The following is an 18171-nucleotide window of genomic DNA, read 5'->3' as shown; positions in this document are numbered from 1 at the left end:
AAAAATTCGATCCTTTGGTATCGATCCTTTGACCTGTCGACCCTTTCACTGTCGATCCTTTGACTGGCAACCCGTCAGGCCTAGTATGATAGTCGCTTGTTTTGTTCCTCCCCTCCATTTCTGCACCCCTCTCCCCCACATTTTGTTTTTCTCCGGCTCTACCAGAAATGTCGTCAGGCCTAGTATGGAAGTCGCCTGTCCGTTTCCATTTCCTTCCCACTCTCCCCCTCCCTTCCTTATCTATGTCTTAGCTCTTGCACTATCTGAAATGTCGTCAGGCCGAGTACGATAGTTAATTTCACATCCTTACTGTTCTTGGCCTGTAAGAATGTCATTGTATTTTTCCTTGTTCCCTCCCTTGCCTTGAAGCGCTTTGAAACACATTGTGTATAGGCGCTATATAAATAAACTATCATAAACTGTCATATCATATCATATTAAGGGGGCTTATTGACTAAAGCCATTGTGATGAGTCCCTTGCATGGAAGCCGTGTAGGCTCCTTTAAGAGAGAGCACACCTTTCAGGGCTTTGACCTGCAGGGAGGGGGGCTGCAGTGGTACAAAATGGCAGCAGCCTCTGGGGAATGCCTTGGGGGTGGAGCCTGTCCCTTCGAATAGTCTGTATGCCTTTAAATGTGGAGGATCTTCGTTGCTGGAAGTGTTCAGGGCGTGAGTAATCTGTTTTGCAGGATTAATCGCAAGGAGGTTTAAAATAAGCCCCTTTGAGCAAGTCTTCCATCCGTCGTGCTGACCGCACAGGAGAACCCTCTGTGAAGGGCGACTGTATTATATACGCCCTCAGCAGCTGTGCCCACGCCGAATGCCCATGCCAGTAGATGTCACCAGAGCCCCCCTGCATCCTGTAATTTCCATGGGCAGATCTTTGGGTCTTGCACAGGGAGAATCCCTCGCAGGCCTGCACTCCCAGGCACGCCCCTGGCAGAGATGTTACTATGATGCTCCCCTCTCTGTAACTAAAGACATCTCCCCAAAAGCAGTACCCACAGAGGTTGCCCGTGCCTGGGGCAGTTTGTTTCAGGTAGCCCCTTAGTGGGCCTCGAACCCAGGAGTCAAGATGCTGGTGACTCTTCTCTCGTTCCTCACCCTGGCCAGCGTGCTAGCCGACGAGGAATATACAGGTGAGTGTGGAGGCTGCGTGGGCAACCACTAAGGGAAGGGGGGCAGCGGAGGCTGCAAAACCTGCAGTCTGCTCCAAAGCGCTTTGAAGCCCAGAGACGTTCGGGGCTGATTGCTATTGGCGCGTGAGATTAATGGGAGGTTTGAGTTCATGGCGTGCCTGGTGGTGGGGGCTGTGCTGATAACATCTACGATTATTATTACGGTATTTATTTAGTGTGGACCTGGCTTCAAGTAGCCACGGAGCGCTTTCCAGAGTTATCCAACAGTACAGATGCATAACGGAGCACTTTACAGAGGTATCCAACAGTACAGATGCATAACAGAGCGCTTTACAGAGGTATCCAACAGTACAGATGCATAACAGAGCGCTTTACAGAGGTATACAGAACGCTTTACAGAGGTATCTAACAGTACAGGTGCATAACAAAGCGCTTTACAGAGGTATCCAACAGTACAGATGCATAACAGAGCGCTTTACAGAGGTATCCAACAGTACAGATGCATAACAGAGCGCTTTACAGAGGTATCCAACAGTACAGATGCATAACAGAGCGCTTTACAGAGGTATACAGAACGCTTTACAGAGGTATCTAACAGTACAGGTGCATAACAGAGCGCTTTACAGAGGTATCCAACAGTACAGATGCATAACAGACAGCTTTACAGAAGTATACAGAACGCTTTACAGAGGTATCCAACCGTACAGGTGCATAACAGCGCGCTTTACAGAGGTATCCAACAGTACAGATGCATAACAGAGCGCTTTACAGAAGTATACAGAACGCTTTACAGAGGTATCCAACAGTACAGGTGCATAACAGAGCGCTTTACAGAGGTATCCAACAGTACAGATGCATAACAGAGCGCTTTACAGAAGAATACAGAACCCTTTACAGAGGTATCCAACAGTACAGGTGCATAACAGAGCGCTTTACAGAGTTATCCAACAGTACAGATGCATATCAGAGCGCTTTACAGAAGTATACAGAACGCTTTACATAGGTATCTTACAGTACAGGTGCATAACAGAGCGCTTTACAGAGGTATCCAACAGTACAGATGCATAACCGAGCGCTTTACAGAAGTATACAGAATGCTTTACAGAGGTATCCAACAGTACAGATGCATAACAGAGCGCTTTACAGAGGTATCCAACAGTACAGATGCATAACAGAGTGCTTTACAGAGGTATACAGAACGCTTTACAGAGGTATCTAACAGTACAGATGCATAACAGAGCGCTTTACAGAGGTATCCAAAAGTACAGATGCATAACAGAACACTTTCCAGAGCTATCCAACAGTACAGATGCATAGCAGAGTGCTTTACAGAGGTATACAGAATGCTTTCCAGAGGTATCAAACAGTACAGATGCATAACAGAGTTCTTTACGGTGGTATACACAGCGCTTTCCAGAGGTATCCAACAGTACAGATGCATAACAGAGCGCTTTACAGAGGTATACAGAACGCTTTCCAGGGGTATCAAACAGTAAATATGCATAACAGAGCACTTTACAGAGGTATAGAGAACGCTTTTCAGAGGTATCCAACTGTACAGATGCATAACAGGGCTCTTTACAGAGCTATCCAACAGTACAGATGCATAACAGAGCACTTTACGGAGCTATCCAACAGTACAGATGCATAACAGAGTGCTTTACAGAGGTATACAGAATGCTTTCCAGAGGTATCCAACAGTAAAGATGCATAACAGAGCTCTTTACGGTGGTATACACAGCGCTTTCCAGAGGTATCCAACAGTACAGATGCATATCAGAGCACTTTCCAGGGGTATCCAACAGTACATATGCATAACAGAGCGCTTTACAGAGGTATACAGAACGCTTTTCAGAGGTATCCAACAGTACGGATGCATAACAGAGCGCTTTACAGAGCTATCCAACAGTACAGATGCATAACAGAGCGCTTTGCGGAGGTAGACAGAACGCTTTCCAGAGGTATCCAACAGTACAGATGCATAACAGAGCTCTTTACGGTGGTATACACAGTGCTTTCCAGAGGTATCCAACAATACAGATGCATAACAGAGCGCTTTAACGAGGTCTACAGAGCACTTTCCAGGGGTATCCAACAGTACAGATGCATAACAGAGCACTTTACAGAGGTATACAGAGTGCTTTACAGAGGCATCCAACAGTGCAGATGCATAACAGAGCGCTTTACAGAATGAAGTATACAGAGCGCTTTACAGAGGTATCCAACAGTACAGATGCATAACAACGCTTTACAGAGGTATACAGAGTGCTTTACAGAGGTATCCAACAGTACAGATGCATAACAGAGCGATTTACAGAGGTATACAGAATGCTTTACAGAGGTATCCAACAGTACAGATGTATAACAGAGCGCTTTACAGAAGTATACAGAGCACTTTACAGCGGTATCTAACAGTACTGATGCATAACAAAGTTCTTTACAGAGGTATACAGAACGCTTTCCAGATGTATCCAACATTACAGATGCATAACAGAGCTCTTTATGGTGGTATACACAGCGCTTTCCAGAGGTATCCAACAGTACAGATGCATAACAGAGCACTTTACAGAGGTATACCGAGCACTTTCCAGGGGTATCCAACAGTATACATGCATAACAGAGCTCTTTACAGAGGTATACAGAGCGCTTTACAGAGGTATCCAACAGTACAGATGCATAACAGAGCGCTTTACAGAGGTATACAGAGTGCTTTACAGAGGCATCCAACAGTGCAGATGCATGACAGAGCACTTTACAGAAGTATACAGAGCGCTGTACAGAGGTACCCAACAGTACAGATGCATAACAGAGCAATTTACAGAGGTATACAGAATGCTTTACAGAGGTATCCAACAGTACAGATGCATAACAGAGCGCTTTACAGAAGAATACAGTGCTTTACAGCGGTACCAACAGTACTGATGCATAACAAAGTGCTTTACAGAGGTATAACAAACGCTTTACAGAGGTATCCAACAGTACAGATGCATAACAGAGCTCTTTACGGTGGTATACACAGCGCTTTCCAGAGGTATCCAACAGTACAGATGCATAACAGAGCGCTTTACAGAGGTATACAGAGCGCTTTCCAGGGGTATCCAACAGTACACATGCATAACAGAGCACTTTACAGAGGTATACAGAGCGCTTTCCAGGGGTATCCAACAGTACAGATGCATAACAGAGCGCTTTACAGAGGTATACAGAGTGCTTTACAGAGGTACCCAACAGTACAGATGCATAAACAGAGTGCTTTACGGTGGTATACACAGCGCTTTCCAGAGGTATCCAACAGTACAGATGCATAACAGAGCGCTTTCCAGGGGTATCCAACAGTATAGATGCATAACAGAGCGCTTTACAGAGGCATACAGAGCGCTTTCCAGGGGTATCCAACAGTACAGATGCATAACAGAGCGCTTTACAGAGGTACCCAACAGTACAGATGCATAACAGAGAGCTTTTCAGAAGTATACAGAGCGCTTTATAGAGGTACCCAACAGTACAGATACATAACATAGCACTTTACAGAGGTATACAGAGTGCTTTTCAGAGGCATCCAACAGTGCAGATGCATAACAGAGCGTTTTACAGAAGTATACAGAACGCTTTACAGAGCTACCCAACAGTACAGATGCATAACAGAGTTCTTTACGGTGGTATACACAGCGCTTTCCAGAGGTATCCAACAGTACAGATGCATAACAAAGCGCTTTACAGAGGTATACAGAACGCTTTCCAGGGGTATCCAACAGTACATATGCATAACAGAGCGCTTTACAGAGCTATCCAACAGTACAGATGCATAACAGAGCACTTTACGGAGCTATCCAATAGTACAGATGCATAACAGAGTGCTTTACAGAGGTATACAGAACGCTTTCCAGAGGTATCCAACAGTAAAGATGCATAACAGAGCTCTTTACAGTGGTATACACAGCGCTTTGCAGAGGTATCCAACAGTACAGATGCATATCAGAGCGCTTTCCAGGGATATCCAACAGTACATATGCATAACAGAGCGCTTTACAGAGGTATACAGAACGCTTTTCTGAGGTATCCAACAGTACGGATGCATAACAGAGCGCTTTACAGAGCTATCCAACAGTACAGATGCACAACAGAGCGCTTTGCAGAGGTAGACAGAACGCTTTCCAGAGGTATCCAACAGTACAGATGCATAACAGAGCTCTTTACGGTGGTATACACAGTGCTTTCTAGAGGTATCCAACAATACAGATGCATAACAGAGCGCTTTAAAGAGGTCTACAGAGCACTTTCCAGGGGTATCCAACAGTACAGATGCATAACAGAGCGCTTTACAAAGGTATAAAGAGTGCTTTACAGAGGCATCCAACAGTGCAGATGCATAACAGAGCGCTCTACAGAATGAAGTATACAGTGCGCTTTACAGAGGTATCCAACAGTACAGATGCATAACAACGCTTTACAGAGGTATACAGAGTGCTTTACAGAGGTATCCAACAGTACAGATGCATAACAGAGCGATTTACAGAGGTATACAGAATGCTTTACAGTCGTATCCAACAGTACAGATGTATAACAGAGCGCTTTACAGAAGTATACAGAGCACTTTACAGCGGTACCTAACAGTACTGATGCATAAATAAGTGCTTTACAGAGGTATACAGAACGCTTTCCAGAGGTATCCAACGGTACAGATGCATAACAGTGCACTTTACAGAGGTATACAGAGCGCTTTACAGAGATATCCAACAGTACAGATGCATAACAGAGCGCTTTACAGAAGTATACAGAGTGCTTTACAGAGGCATCCAACAGTGCAGATGCATGACAGAGCACTTTACAGAAGTATACAGAGCGCTGTACAGAGGTACCCAACAGTACAGATGCATAACAGAGCGATTTACAGAGGTATACAGAATGCTTTACAGAGGTATCCAACAGTACATATGCATAACAGAGCGCTTTACAGAAGAATACAGAGCGCTTTACAGTGGTACCAACAGTACTGATGCATAACAAAGTGCTTTACAGAGGTATACAGAATGCTTTCCAGAGGTATCCAACAGTACAGATGCATAACAGAGCGCTTTACAGAGGTATACAGAGTGCTTTACAGAGGCATCCAACAGTGCAGATGCATGACAGAGCACTTTACAGAAGTATACAGAGCGCTGTACAGAGGACCCCAACAGTACAGATGCATAACAGAGCGATTTACAGAGGTATACAGAATGCTTTACAGAGATATCCAACAGTACATATGCATAACAGAGCGCTTTACAGAAGAATACAGAGCGCTTTACAGCGGTACCAACAGTACTGATGCATAACAAAGTGCTTTACAGAGGTATACAGAGCGCTTTACAGAGATATCCAACAGTACAGATGCATAACAGAGCGCTTTACAGAGGTATACAGAGTGCTTTACAGAGGCATCCAACAGTGCAGATGCATGACAGAGCACTTTACAGAAGTATACAGAGCGCTGTACAGAGGTACCCAACAGTACAGATGCATAACAGAGCGATTTACAGAGGTATACAGAATGCTTTACAGAGGTATCCAACAGTACATATGCATAACAGAGCGCTTTACAGAAGAATACAGAGCGCTTTACAGCGGTACCAACAGTACTGATGCATAACAAAGTGCTTTACAGAGGTATACAGAATGCTTTCCAGAGGTATCCAACAGTACAGATGCATAACAGAGCTCTTTACGGTGGTATACACAGCGCTTTCCAGAGGTATCCAAAAGTACAGATGCATAACAGAGCGCTTTCCAGAGGTACCGAACAGTACAGATGCATAACAGAGCGATTTACAGAGGTATACAGAATGCTTTACAGAGGTATCCAACAGTACATATGCATAACAGAGCGCTTTACAGAAGAATACAGAGCGCTTTACAGCGGTACCAACAGTACTGATGCATAGCAAAGTGCTTTACAGAGGTATACAGAATGCTTTCCAGAGGTATCCAACAGTACAGATGCATAACAGAGCTCTTTACAGTGGTATACACAGCGCTTTCCAGAGGTATCCAACAGTACAGATGCATAACAGAGCGCTTTCCAGCGGTATCCAACAGTACACATGCATAACAGAGCACTTTACAGAGGTATACAGAGCGCTTTCCAGGGGTATCCTATAGTACAGATGCATAACAGAGCGCTTTACAGAGGTATACAGAGTGCTTTACAGTGGTACCCAACAGTACAGATGCATAAACAGAGTGCTTTACGGTGGTATACACAGCGCTTTCCCGAGGTATCCAACATTACAGATGCATAACAGAGCGCTTTCCAGGGGTATCCAACAGTATAGATGCATAACAGAGCGCTTTACAGAGGCATACAGAGCGCTTTCCAGGGGTATCCAACAGTACAGATGCATAACAGAGCGCTTTACAGAGGTACCCAACAGTACAGATGCATAACAGAGAGCTTTACAGAAGTATACAGAGCGCTTTATAGAGGTACCCAACAGTACAGATACATAACATAGCACTTTACAGAGGTATACAGATTGCTTTTCAGAGGCATCCAACAGTGCAGATGCATAACAGAGCGCTTTACAGAAGTATACAGAACGCTTTACAGAGCTACCCAACAGTACAGATGCATAACAGAATGCTTTACAGAGGTATACAGAACGCTTTACAGAGGTACCCAACAGTACAGGTGCATAACAGAGCGCTTTACAGAGGTATCTAACAGTACAGATGCATAACAGAACGCTTTACCGAGCTATCCAACAGTACAGATACATAACAGAGTGCTTTACAGAGGTATACAGAACACTTTCCAGAGGTATCCAACAGTACAGATGCATAACAGAGCTCTTTACAGTGGTATACACAGCGCTTTCCAGAGGTATCCAACAGTACAGATGCATAACAGAGCGCTTTCCAGAGGTATACAGAGCGCTTTCCAGGGGTATCCAACAGTACATATGCATAACAGAGCGCTTTACAGACCTATCCAACAGTACAGATGCATAACAGAGTGCTTTACGGAGGTATACAGAACGCTTTTCAGAGGTATCCAACAGTACAGATGCATAACAGAGCTCTTTATGGTGGTATACACAGTGCTTTCCAGAGGTATCCAACAGTACAGATGCATAACAGAGCGCTTTACAGAGCTATCCAACAGTACAGATGCATAACAGAGCGCTTTACAGAGGTATACAGAGCGCTTTCCAGGGGTATCCAACAGTACAGATGCATAACAGAGCGCTTTACAGAATTGTACAGAGTGCTTTACAGAGGTACCCAACAGTACTCATGCATAACAGAGCACTTTACAGAGGTATACAGAGCGCTTTCCAGCGGTATCCAACAGTACATATGCATAACAGAGCGCTTTACAGACCTATCCAACAGTACAGATGCATAACAGAGTGCTTTACGGAGGTATACAGAATGCTTTTCAGAGGTATCCAACAGTACAGATGCATAACAGAGCTCTTTATGGTGGTATACACAGTGCTTTCCAGAGGTATCCAACAGTACAGATGCATAACAGAGCGCTTTACAGAGGTATACAGAGCGCTTTCCAGGGGTATCCAACAGTACACATGCATAACAGAGCGCTTTACAGAATTATACAGAGTGCTTTACAGAGGTACCCAACAGTACAGATGCATAACAGAGCTCTTTACAGAGGTATACAGAGGGCTTTCCAGATTTATCCAACAGTACAGATGCATAACAGAGCGCTTTACAGAAGTATACAGAGCGCTTTATAGAGGTACCCAACAGTACAGATGCATAACAGAGAGCTTTACAGAGGTATACAGAGTGCTTTACAGAGGCATCCAACAGTGCAGATGCATAACAGAGCGCTTTACAGAAGTATACAGGGCGCTTTACAGAGGTACCCAACAGTACAGATGCATAACAGAGCGATTACAGAGGTATACAGAATGCTTTACAGAGGTATCCAACAATACAGATGCATAACAGAGCGCTTTACAGAAGTATACAGAGCGCTTTACAGCGGTACTAACAGTACTGATGCGTAACAAAGTGCTTTACAGAGGTATACAGAATGCTTTCCAGAGGTATCCAACAGTACAGATGCATAACAGAACTCTTTACGGTGGTATACACAGCGCTTTCCAGAGGTATCCAACAGTACAGATGCATAACAGAGCGCTTTACAGAGGTATACAGAGCGCTTTCCAGGGGTATCCAACAGTACACATGCATAACAGAGCACTTTACAGAGGTATACAGAGCGCTTTCCAGGGGTATCCAACAGTACAGATGCATAAAAGAGCGCTTTACAGAGGTATACAGAGTGCTTTACAGAGGTACCCAGCAGTACAGATGCTTAAACAGAGCGCTTTTACGGTGGTATACACAGCGCTTTCCAGAGGTATCCAACAGTACAGATGCATAACAGAGCGCTTTACAGAGGTATACAGAGCGCTTTCCAGGGGTAGCCAACAGTACGGATGCATAACAGAGTGCTTTACAGAGGTATACAGAGCGCTTTCCAGGGGTATCCAACAGTAAATATGCATAACAGAGCGCTTTACAGAGGTATAGAGAGCGCTTTACAGAGGTACCCAACAGTACAGATGCATAACAGAGAGATTTACAGAAGTATACAGAGCGCTTTATAGAGGTACCCAACAGTACAGATGCATAACATAGCACTTTACAGAGGTATACAGAGTGCTTTACAGAGGCATCCAACAGTGCAGATGCATAACAGAGCGCTTTACAGAAGTATACAGAACGCTTTACAGAGGTACCCAACAGTACAGATGCATAACAGAACGCTTTACAGAGGTATACAGAACACTTTACAGAGGTACCCAACAGTACAGGTGCATAACAGAGCGGTTTACAGAGGTATCTAACAGTACAGATGCATAACAGAATGCTTTCCATAGCTATCCAACAGTAGAGATGCATAACAGAGTGCTTTACAGAGGTATACAGAACGCTTTCCAGCAGTATCCAACAGTACAGATGCATAACAGAGCTCTTTACGGTGGTATACACAGCGCTTTCCAGAGGTATCCAACAGTACAGATGCATAACATAGCACTTTACAGAGGTATACAGAGCGCTTTCCAGGGGTATCCAACAGTACATATGCATAACAGAGCGCTTTACAGAGGTATACAGAACACTTTTCAGAGGTATACAACAGTACAGATGCATAACAGAGCGCTTTACAGAGCTATCCAACAGTACAGATGCATAACAGAGAGCTTTACGGAGGTATACAGAACGCTTTCCAGAGGTATCCAACAGTACAGATGCATAACAGAGCTATTTACGGTGGTATACACAGTGCTTTCCAGAGGTATCCAACAATACAGATCCATAACAGAGTGCTTTACAGAGGTATACAGAGCGCTTTCCAGGGGTATCCAACAGTACAGATGCATAACAGAGCGCTTTACAGAGGTATCCAACAATACAGATGCATAACAGAGCGCTTTACAGAGGTATACAGAGCGCTTTACAGAGGTACCCAACAGTACAGATGCATAACAGAGCACTTTACAGAGGTATACAGAGTGCTTTACAGAGGTATCGAACAGTATAGATGCATAACAGAGCGCTTTACAGAAGTATACAGAGCGCTTTATAGAGGTACCCAACAGCACAGATGCATAACAGAGAGCTTTACAGAGGTATACAGAGTGCTTTACAGAGGCATCCAACAGTGCAGATGCATAACAGAGCGCTTTACAGAAGTATACAGAGCGCTTTACAGAGGTACCCAACAGTACAGATGCATAACAGAGCAATTACAGAGGTATACAGAATGCTTTACAGAGGTATCCAACAATACAGATGCATAACAGAGCGCTTTACAGAAGTATACAGAGCGCTTTACAGCGGTACCAACAGTACTGATGCATAAATAAGTGCTTTACAGAGGTATACAGAATGCTTTCCAGAGGTATCCAACAGTACAGATGCATAACAGAGCTCTTTATGGTGGTATACACAGCGCTTTCCAGAGGTATCCAACAGTACAGATGCATAACAGAGCGCTTTACAGGGGTATCCAACAGTATAGATGCATAACAGAGCGCTTTACAGAGGCATACAGAGCGCTTTCCAGGGGTATCCAACAGTACAGATGCATAACAGAGCGCTTTACAGAGGTACCCAACAGTACAGATGCATAACAGAGAGCTTTACAGAAGTATACAGAGCGCTTTATAGAGGTACCCAACAGTACAGATACATAACATAGCACTTTACAGAGGTATACAGATTGCTTTTCAGAGGCATCCAACAGTGCAGATGCATAACAGAGCGCTTTACAGAAGTATACAGAACGCTTTACAGAGCTACCCAACAGTACAGATGCATAACAGAATGCTTTACAGAGGTATACAGAACGCTTTACAGAGGTACCCAACAGTACAGGTGCATAACAGAGCGCTTTACAGAGGTATCTAACAGTACAGATGCATAACAGAACGCTTTACCGAGCTATCCAACAGTACAGATACATAACAGAGTGCTTTACAGAGGTATACAGAACACTTTCCAGAGGTATCCAACAGTACAGATGCATAACAGAGCTCTTTACAGTGGTATACACAGCGCTTTCCAGAGGTATCCAACAGTACAGATGCATAACAGAGCGCTTTCCAGAGGTATACAGAGCGCTTTCCAGGGGTATCCAACAGTACATATGCATAACAGAGCGCTTTACAGACCTATCCAACAGTACAGATGCATAACAGAGTGCTTTACGGAGGTATACAGAACGCTTTTCAGAGGTATCCAACAGTACAGATGCATAACAGAGCTCTTTATGGTGGTATACACAGTGCTTTCCAGAGGTATCCAACAGTACAGATGCATAACAGAGCGCTTTACAGAGCTATCCAACAGTACAGATGCATAACAGAGCGCTTTACAGAGGTATACAGAGCGCTTTCCAGGGGTATCCAACAGTACAGATGCATAACAGAGCGCTTTACAGAATTGTACAGAGTGCTTTACAGAGGTACCCAACAGTACTCATGCATAACAGAGCACTTTACAGAGGTATACAGAGCGCTTTCCAGCGGTATCCAACAGTACATATGCATAACAGAGCGCTTTACAGACCTATCCAACAGTACAGATGCATAACAGAGTGCTTTACGGAGGTATACAGAATGCTTTTCAGAGGTATCCAACAGTACAGATGCATAACAGAGCTCTTTATGGTGGTATACACAGTGCTTTCCAGAGGTATCCAACAGTACAGATGCATAACAGAGCGCTTTACAGAGGTATACAGAGCGCTTTCCAGGGGTATCCAACAGTACACATGCATAACAGAGCGCTTTACAGAATTATACAGAGTGCTTTACAGAGGTACCCAACAGTACAGATGCATAACAGAGCTCTTTACAGAGGTATACAGAGGGCTTTCCAGATTTATCCAACAGTACAGATGCATAACAGAGCGCTTTACAGAAGTATACAGAGCGCTTTATAGAGGTACCCAACAGTACAGATGCATAACAGAGAGCTTTACAGAGGTATACAGAGTGCTTTACAGAGGCATCCAACAGTGCAGATGCATAACAGAGCGCTTTACAGAAGTATACAGGGCGCTTTACAGAGGTACCCAACAGTACAGATGCATAACAGAGCGATTACAGAGGTATACAGAATGCTTTACAGAGGTATCCAACAATACAGATGCATAACAGAGCGCTTTACAGAAGTATACAGAGCGCTTTACAGCGGTACTAACAGTACTGATGCGTAACAAAGTGCTTTACAGAGGTATACAGAATGCTTTCCAGAGGTATCCAACAGTACAGATGCATAACAGAACTCTTTACGGTGGTATACACAGCGCTTTCCAGAGGTATCCAACAGTACAGATGCATAACAGAGCGCTTTACAGAGGTATACAGAGCGCTTTCCAGGGGTATCCAACAGTACACATGCATAACAGAGCACTTTACAGAGGTATACAGAGCGCTTTCCAGGGGTATCCAACAGTACAGATGCATAAAAGAGCGCTTTACAGAGGTATACAGAGTGCTTTACAGAGGTACCCAGCAGTACAGATGCTTAAACAGAGCGCTTTTACGGTGGTATACACAGCGCTTTCCAGAGGTATCCAACAGTACAGATGCATAACAGAGCGCTTTACAGAGGTATACAGAGCGCTTTCCAGGGGTAGCCAACAGTACGGATGCATAACAGAGTGCTTTACAGAGGTATACAGAGCGCTTTCCAGGGGTATCCAACAGTAAATATGCATAACAGAGCGCTTTACAGAGGTATAGAGAGCGCTTTACAGAGGTACCCAACAGTACAGATGCATAACAGAGAGATTTACAGAAGTATACAGAGCGCTTTATAGAGGTACCCAACAGTACAGATGCATAACATAGCACTTTACAGAGGTATACAGAGTGCTTTACAGAGGCATCCAACAGTGCAGATGCATAACAGAGCGCTTTACAGAAGTATACAGAACGCTTTACAGAGGTACCCAACAGTACAGATGCATAACAGAACGCTTTACAGAGGTATACAGAACACTTTACAGAGGTACCCAACAGTACAGGTGCATAACAGAGCGGTTTACAGAGGTATCTAACAGTACAGATGCATAACAGAATGCTTTCCATAGCTATCCAACAGTAGAGATGCATAACAGAGTGCTTTACAGAGGTATACAGAACGCTTTCCAGCAGTATCCAACAGTACAGATGCATAACAGAGCTCTTTACGGTGGTATACACAGCGCTTTCCAGAGGTATCCAACAGTACAGATGCATAACATAGCACTTTACAGAGGTATACAGAGCGCTTTCCAGGGGTATCCAACAGTACATATGCATAACAGAGCGCTTTACAGAGGTATACAGAACACTTTTCAGAGGTATACAACAGTACAGATGCATAACAGAGCGCTTTACAGAGCTATCCAACAGTACAGATGCATAACAGAGAGCTTTACGGAGGTATACAGAACGCTTTCCAGAGGTATCCAACAGTACAGATGCATAACAGAGCTATTTACGGTGGTATACACAGTGCTTTCCAGAGGTATCCAACAATACAGATCCATAACAGAGTGCTTTACAGAGGTATACAGAGCGCTTTCCAGGGGTATCCAACAGTACAGATGCATAACAGAGCGCTTTACAGAGGTATCCAACAATACAGATGCATAACAGAGCGCTTTACAGAGGTATACAGAGCGCTTTACAGAGGTACCCAACAGTACAGATGCATAACAGAGCACTTTACAGAGGTATACAGAGTGCTTTACAGAGGTATCGAACAGTATAGATGCATAACAGAGCGCTTTACAGAAGTATACAGAGCGCTTTATAGAGGTACCCAACAGCACAGATGCATAACAGAGAGCTTTACAGAGGTATACAGAGTGCTTTACAGAGGCATCCAACAGTGCAGATGCATAACAGAGCGCTTTACAGAAGTATACAGAGCGCTTTACAGAGGTACCCAACAGTACAGATGCATAACAGAGCAATTACAGAGGTATACAGAATGCTTTACAGAGGTATCCAACAATACAGATGCATAACAGAGCGCTTTACAGAAGTATACAGAGCGCTTTACAGCGGTACCAACAGTACTGATGCATAAATAAGTGCTTTACAGAGGTATACAGAATGCTTTCCAGAGGTATCCAACAGTACAGATGCATAACAGAGCTCTTTATGGTGGTATACACAGCGCTTTCCAGAGGTATCCAACAGTACAGATGCATAACAGAGCGCTTTACAGAGGTATACAGAGCGCTTTCCAGGGGTATCCAATAGTACACATGCATAACAGAGCACTTTACAGAGGTATACAGAGCGCTTTCCAGGGGTATCCAACAGTACAGATGCATAACAGAGCGCTTTACAGAGGTATACAGATTGCTTTACATAGGTACCCAACAGTACAGATGCTTAAACAGAGCGCTTTTACGGTGGTATACACAGCGCTTTCCAGAGGTATCCAACAGTACAGATGCATAACAGAGCGCTTTACAGAGGTATACAGAGCGCTTTCCAGGGGTATCCAACAGTACGGATGCATAACAGAGTGCTTTACAGAGGTATACAGAGCGCTTTCCAGGGGTATCCAACAGTACATATGCATAACAGAGCGCTTTACAGAGATATACAGAGCGCTTTACAGAGGTACCCAACAGTACAGATGCATAACAGAGAGCTTTACAGAAGTATACAGAGCGCTTTATAGAGGTACCCAACAGTACAGATGCATAACAGAGCGCTTTACAGAGGTATACAGAGCGCTTTCCAGGGGTATCCAACAGTACACATGCATAACAGAGCACTTTACAGAGGTATACAGAGCGCTTTCCAGGGGTATCCAACAGTACAGATGCATAACAGAGCGCTTTACAGAGGTATACAGATTGCTTTACATAGGTACCCAACAGTACAGATGCTTAAACAGAGCGCTTTTACGGTGGCATACACAGCGCTTTCCAGAGGTATCCAACAGTACAGGTGCATAACAGAGCGCTTTACAGAGGTATACAGAGCGCTTTCCAGGGGTATCCAACAGTACGGATGCATAACAGAGTGCTTTACAGAGGTATACAGAGTGCTTTCCAGGGGTATCCAACAGTACATATGCAAAACAGAGCGCTTTACAGAGATATACAGAGCGCTTTACAGAGGTACCCAACAGTACAGATGCATAACAGAGAGCTTTACAGAAGTATACAGAGCGCTTTATAGAGGTACCCAACAGTACAGATGCATAACAGCACTTTATAGAGGTATACAGAGTGCTTTACAGAGGCATCCAACAGTGCAGATGCATAACAGAGCGCTTTACAGAAGTATACAGAACGCTTTACAGAGGTACCCAACAGTACAGATGCATAACAGAATGCTTTACAGAGGTATACAGAACACTTTACAGAGGTACCCAACAGTACAGGTGCATAACAGAGCGGTTTACAGAGGTATCTAACAGTACAGATGCATAACAGAATGCTTTCCAGAGCTATCCAACAGTAGAGATGCATAACAGAGTGCTTTACAGAGGTATACAGAACGCTTTCCAGCAGTATCCAACAGTACAGATGCATAACAGAGCTCTTTACGGTGGTATACACAGTGCTTTCCAGAGGTATCCAACAGTACAGATGCATAACATAGCGCTTTACAGAGGTATACAGAGCGCTTTCCAGGGGTATCCAACAGTACATATGCATAACAGAGCGCTTTACAGAGGTATACAGAACACTTTTCAGAGGTATCCAACAGTACAGATGCATAACAGAGCGCTTTACAGAGCTATCCAACAGTACAGATGCATAACAGAGCGCTTTACGGAGGTATACAGAACGCTTTCTAGAGGTATCCAACAGTACAGATGCATAACAGAGTGCTTTACAGAGGTATACAGAGCGCTTTCCAGGGGTATCCAACAGTACAGATGCATAACAGAGCGCTTTACAGAGGTATACAGAGTGCTTTACAGAGGTATCCAACAATACAGATGCATAACAGAGCGCTTTACAGAGGTATATAGAGTGCTTTACAGAGGTACCCAACAGTACAGATGCATAACAGAGTGCTTTACAGAAGTATACAGAGCACTTTACAGAGGTACCCAACAGTACAGATGCATAACAGAGGGATTTACAGATGTATACAGAATGCTTTACAGCGGTACCCAACAGTACTGAGGCATAACAAAGTGCTTTACAGAGGTGTACAGAACGCTTTCCAGTGGTATCTAACAGTACAGATGCATAACAGAGCTCTTTATGGTGGTATACACAGCGCTTTCCAGAGGTATCCAACAGTACAGATGCATAACAGAGCGCTTTACAGAGGTATACAGAGCGCTTTCCAGGGATATCCATCAGTACACATGCATAACAGAGCACTTTACAGAGGTATACAGAGCGCTTTCCAGGGGTATCCAACAGTACGGATGCATAACAGAGCGCTTTACTGAGGTATACAGAGTGCTTACATAGGTACCCAACAGTACATATGCATAACAGAGCACTTTACGGTGGTATACACAGTGCTTTCCAGAGGTATCCAACAGTACAGATGCATAACAGAGCGCTTTACAGAGGTATACAGAGCGCTTTACAGAGGTACCCAACAGCACAGATGCATAACAGAGAGCTATACACAAGTATACTGAGCGCTTTACAGAGGTACCCAACAGTACAGATGCATAACAGAGCTCTTTACGGTGGTATACACAGCACTTTCCAGAGGTATCCAACAGTACAGATACATAACAGAGCGCTTTACAGAGGTATACAGAGCACTCTCCAGGGGTATCCAACAGTACATATGCATAACAGAGCGCTTTACAGAGGTATACAGAACGCTTTTCAGAGGTATCCAACAGTACAGATGCATAACAGAGCGCTTTACAGAGGTATCGAACAGTACAGATGCATAACAGAGCGTTTTACAGAGCTATTCAACAGTACAGATGCATAACAGAGCGCTTTACAGAGGTATACAGAACGCTTTCCAGAGGTATCCAACAGTACAGATGCATAACAGAGCGCTTTACAGAGGTATACAGAGCGCTTTCCAGGGGTATCCAACAGTACATATGCATTACAGAGCGCTTTACAGAGGTATACAGAGCGCTTTACAGAGGTACACAACAGTACAGATGCATAACAGAGCGCTTTACAGAAGTATACAGAGCGCTTTATAGAGGTACCCAACAGTACAGCTGCATAACAGAGCGCTTTACAGAGGCATAAAGAGTGCTTTACAGAGGCATCCAACAGTACAGATGCATAACAGAGCGCTTTACAGAAGTATACAGCGCATTTTACAGAGGTACCCAACAGTACAGATGCATAACAGAGTGCTTTACAGAGGCACCCAACAGTACAGATGCATAACAGAGCGCTTACGTATCAAACAGTACAGATGCATGGCACTTTACAGAGGTATACAGAACGGTTTCCAGAGGTATCCAACAGTACAGATGCATAACAGAGCTCTTTACGTTGGTATACAGAGCGCTTTACAGAGGTACCCAACAGTACAGATGCATA

The 18171-nt window shown here is 44.1% G+C and overlaps 1 protein-coding gene across 1 annotated transcript in view; it reads left to right on the top strand.

The window, feature by feature from the left end:
- The first annotated feature begins 717 nt into the window (after positions 1–717).
- The window catches only part of LOC138487805 (complement receptor type 1-like), a 35545-nt gene continuing 18091 nt past the window's right edge, over positions 718–18171 (top strand). Inside the window, exon 1 of the mRNA XM_069614378.1 lies at positions 718–1139. Within this exon, the coding sequence (XP_069470479.1) occupies positions 1076–1139 (64 nt within the window). The 5' untranslated portion in view covers positions 718–1075. The remainder of the gene's footprint in view (positions 1140–18171) is intronic.

Source organism: Ambystoma mexicanum, chromosome 9 (genome assembly GCF_040938575.1).
Source record: "Ambystoma mexicanum isolate Mex_15411 chromosome 9, UKY_AmexF1_1, whole genome shotgun sequence".
NCBI lineage: Eukaryota > Metazoa > Chordata > Amphibia > Caudata > Ambystomatidae > Ambystoma > Ambystoma mexicanum.
Note: the sequence above shows the minus strand (reverse complement) of the source record. Positions and strands in the feature narration are given on the sequence as shown.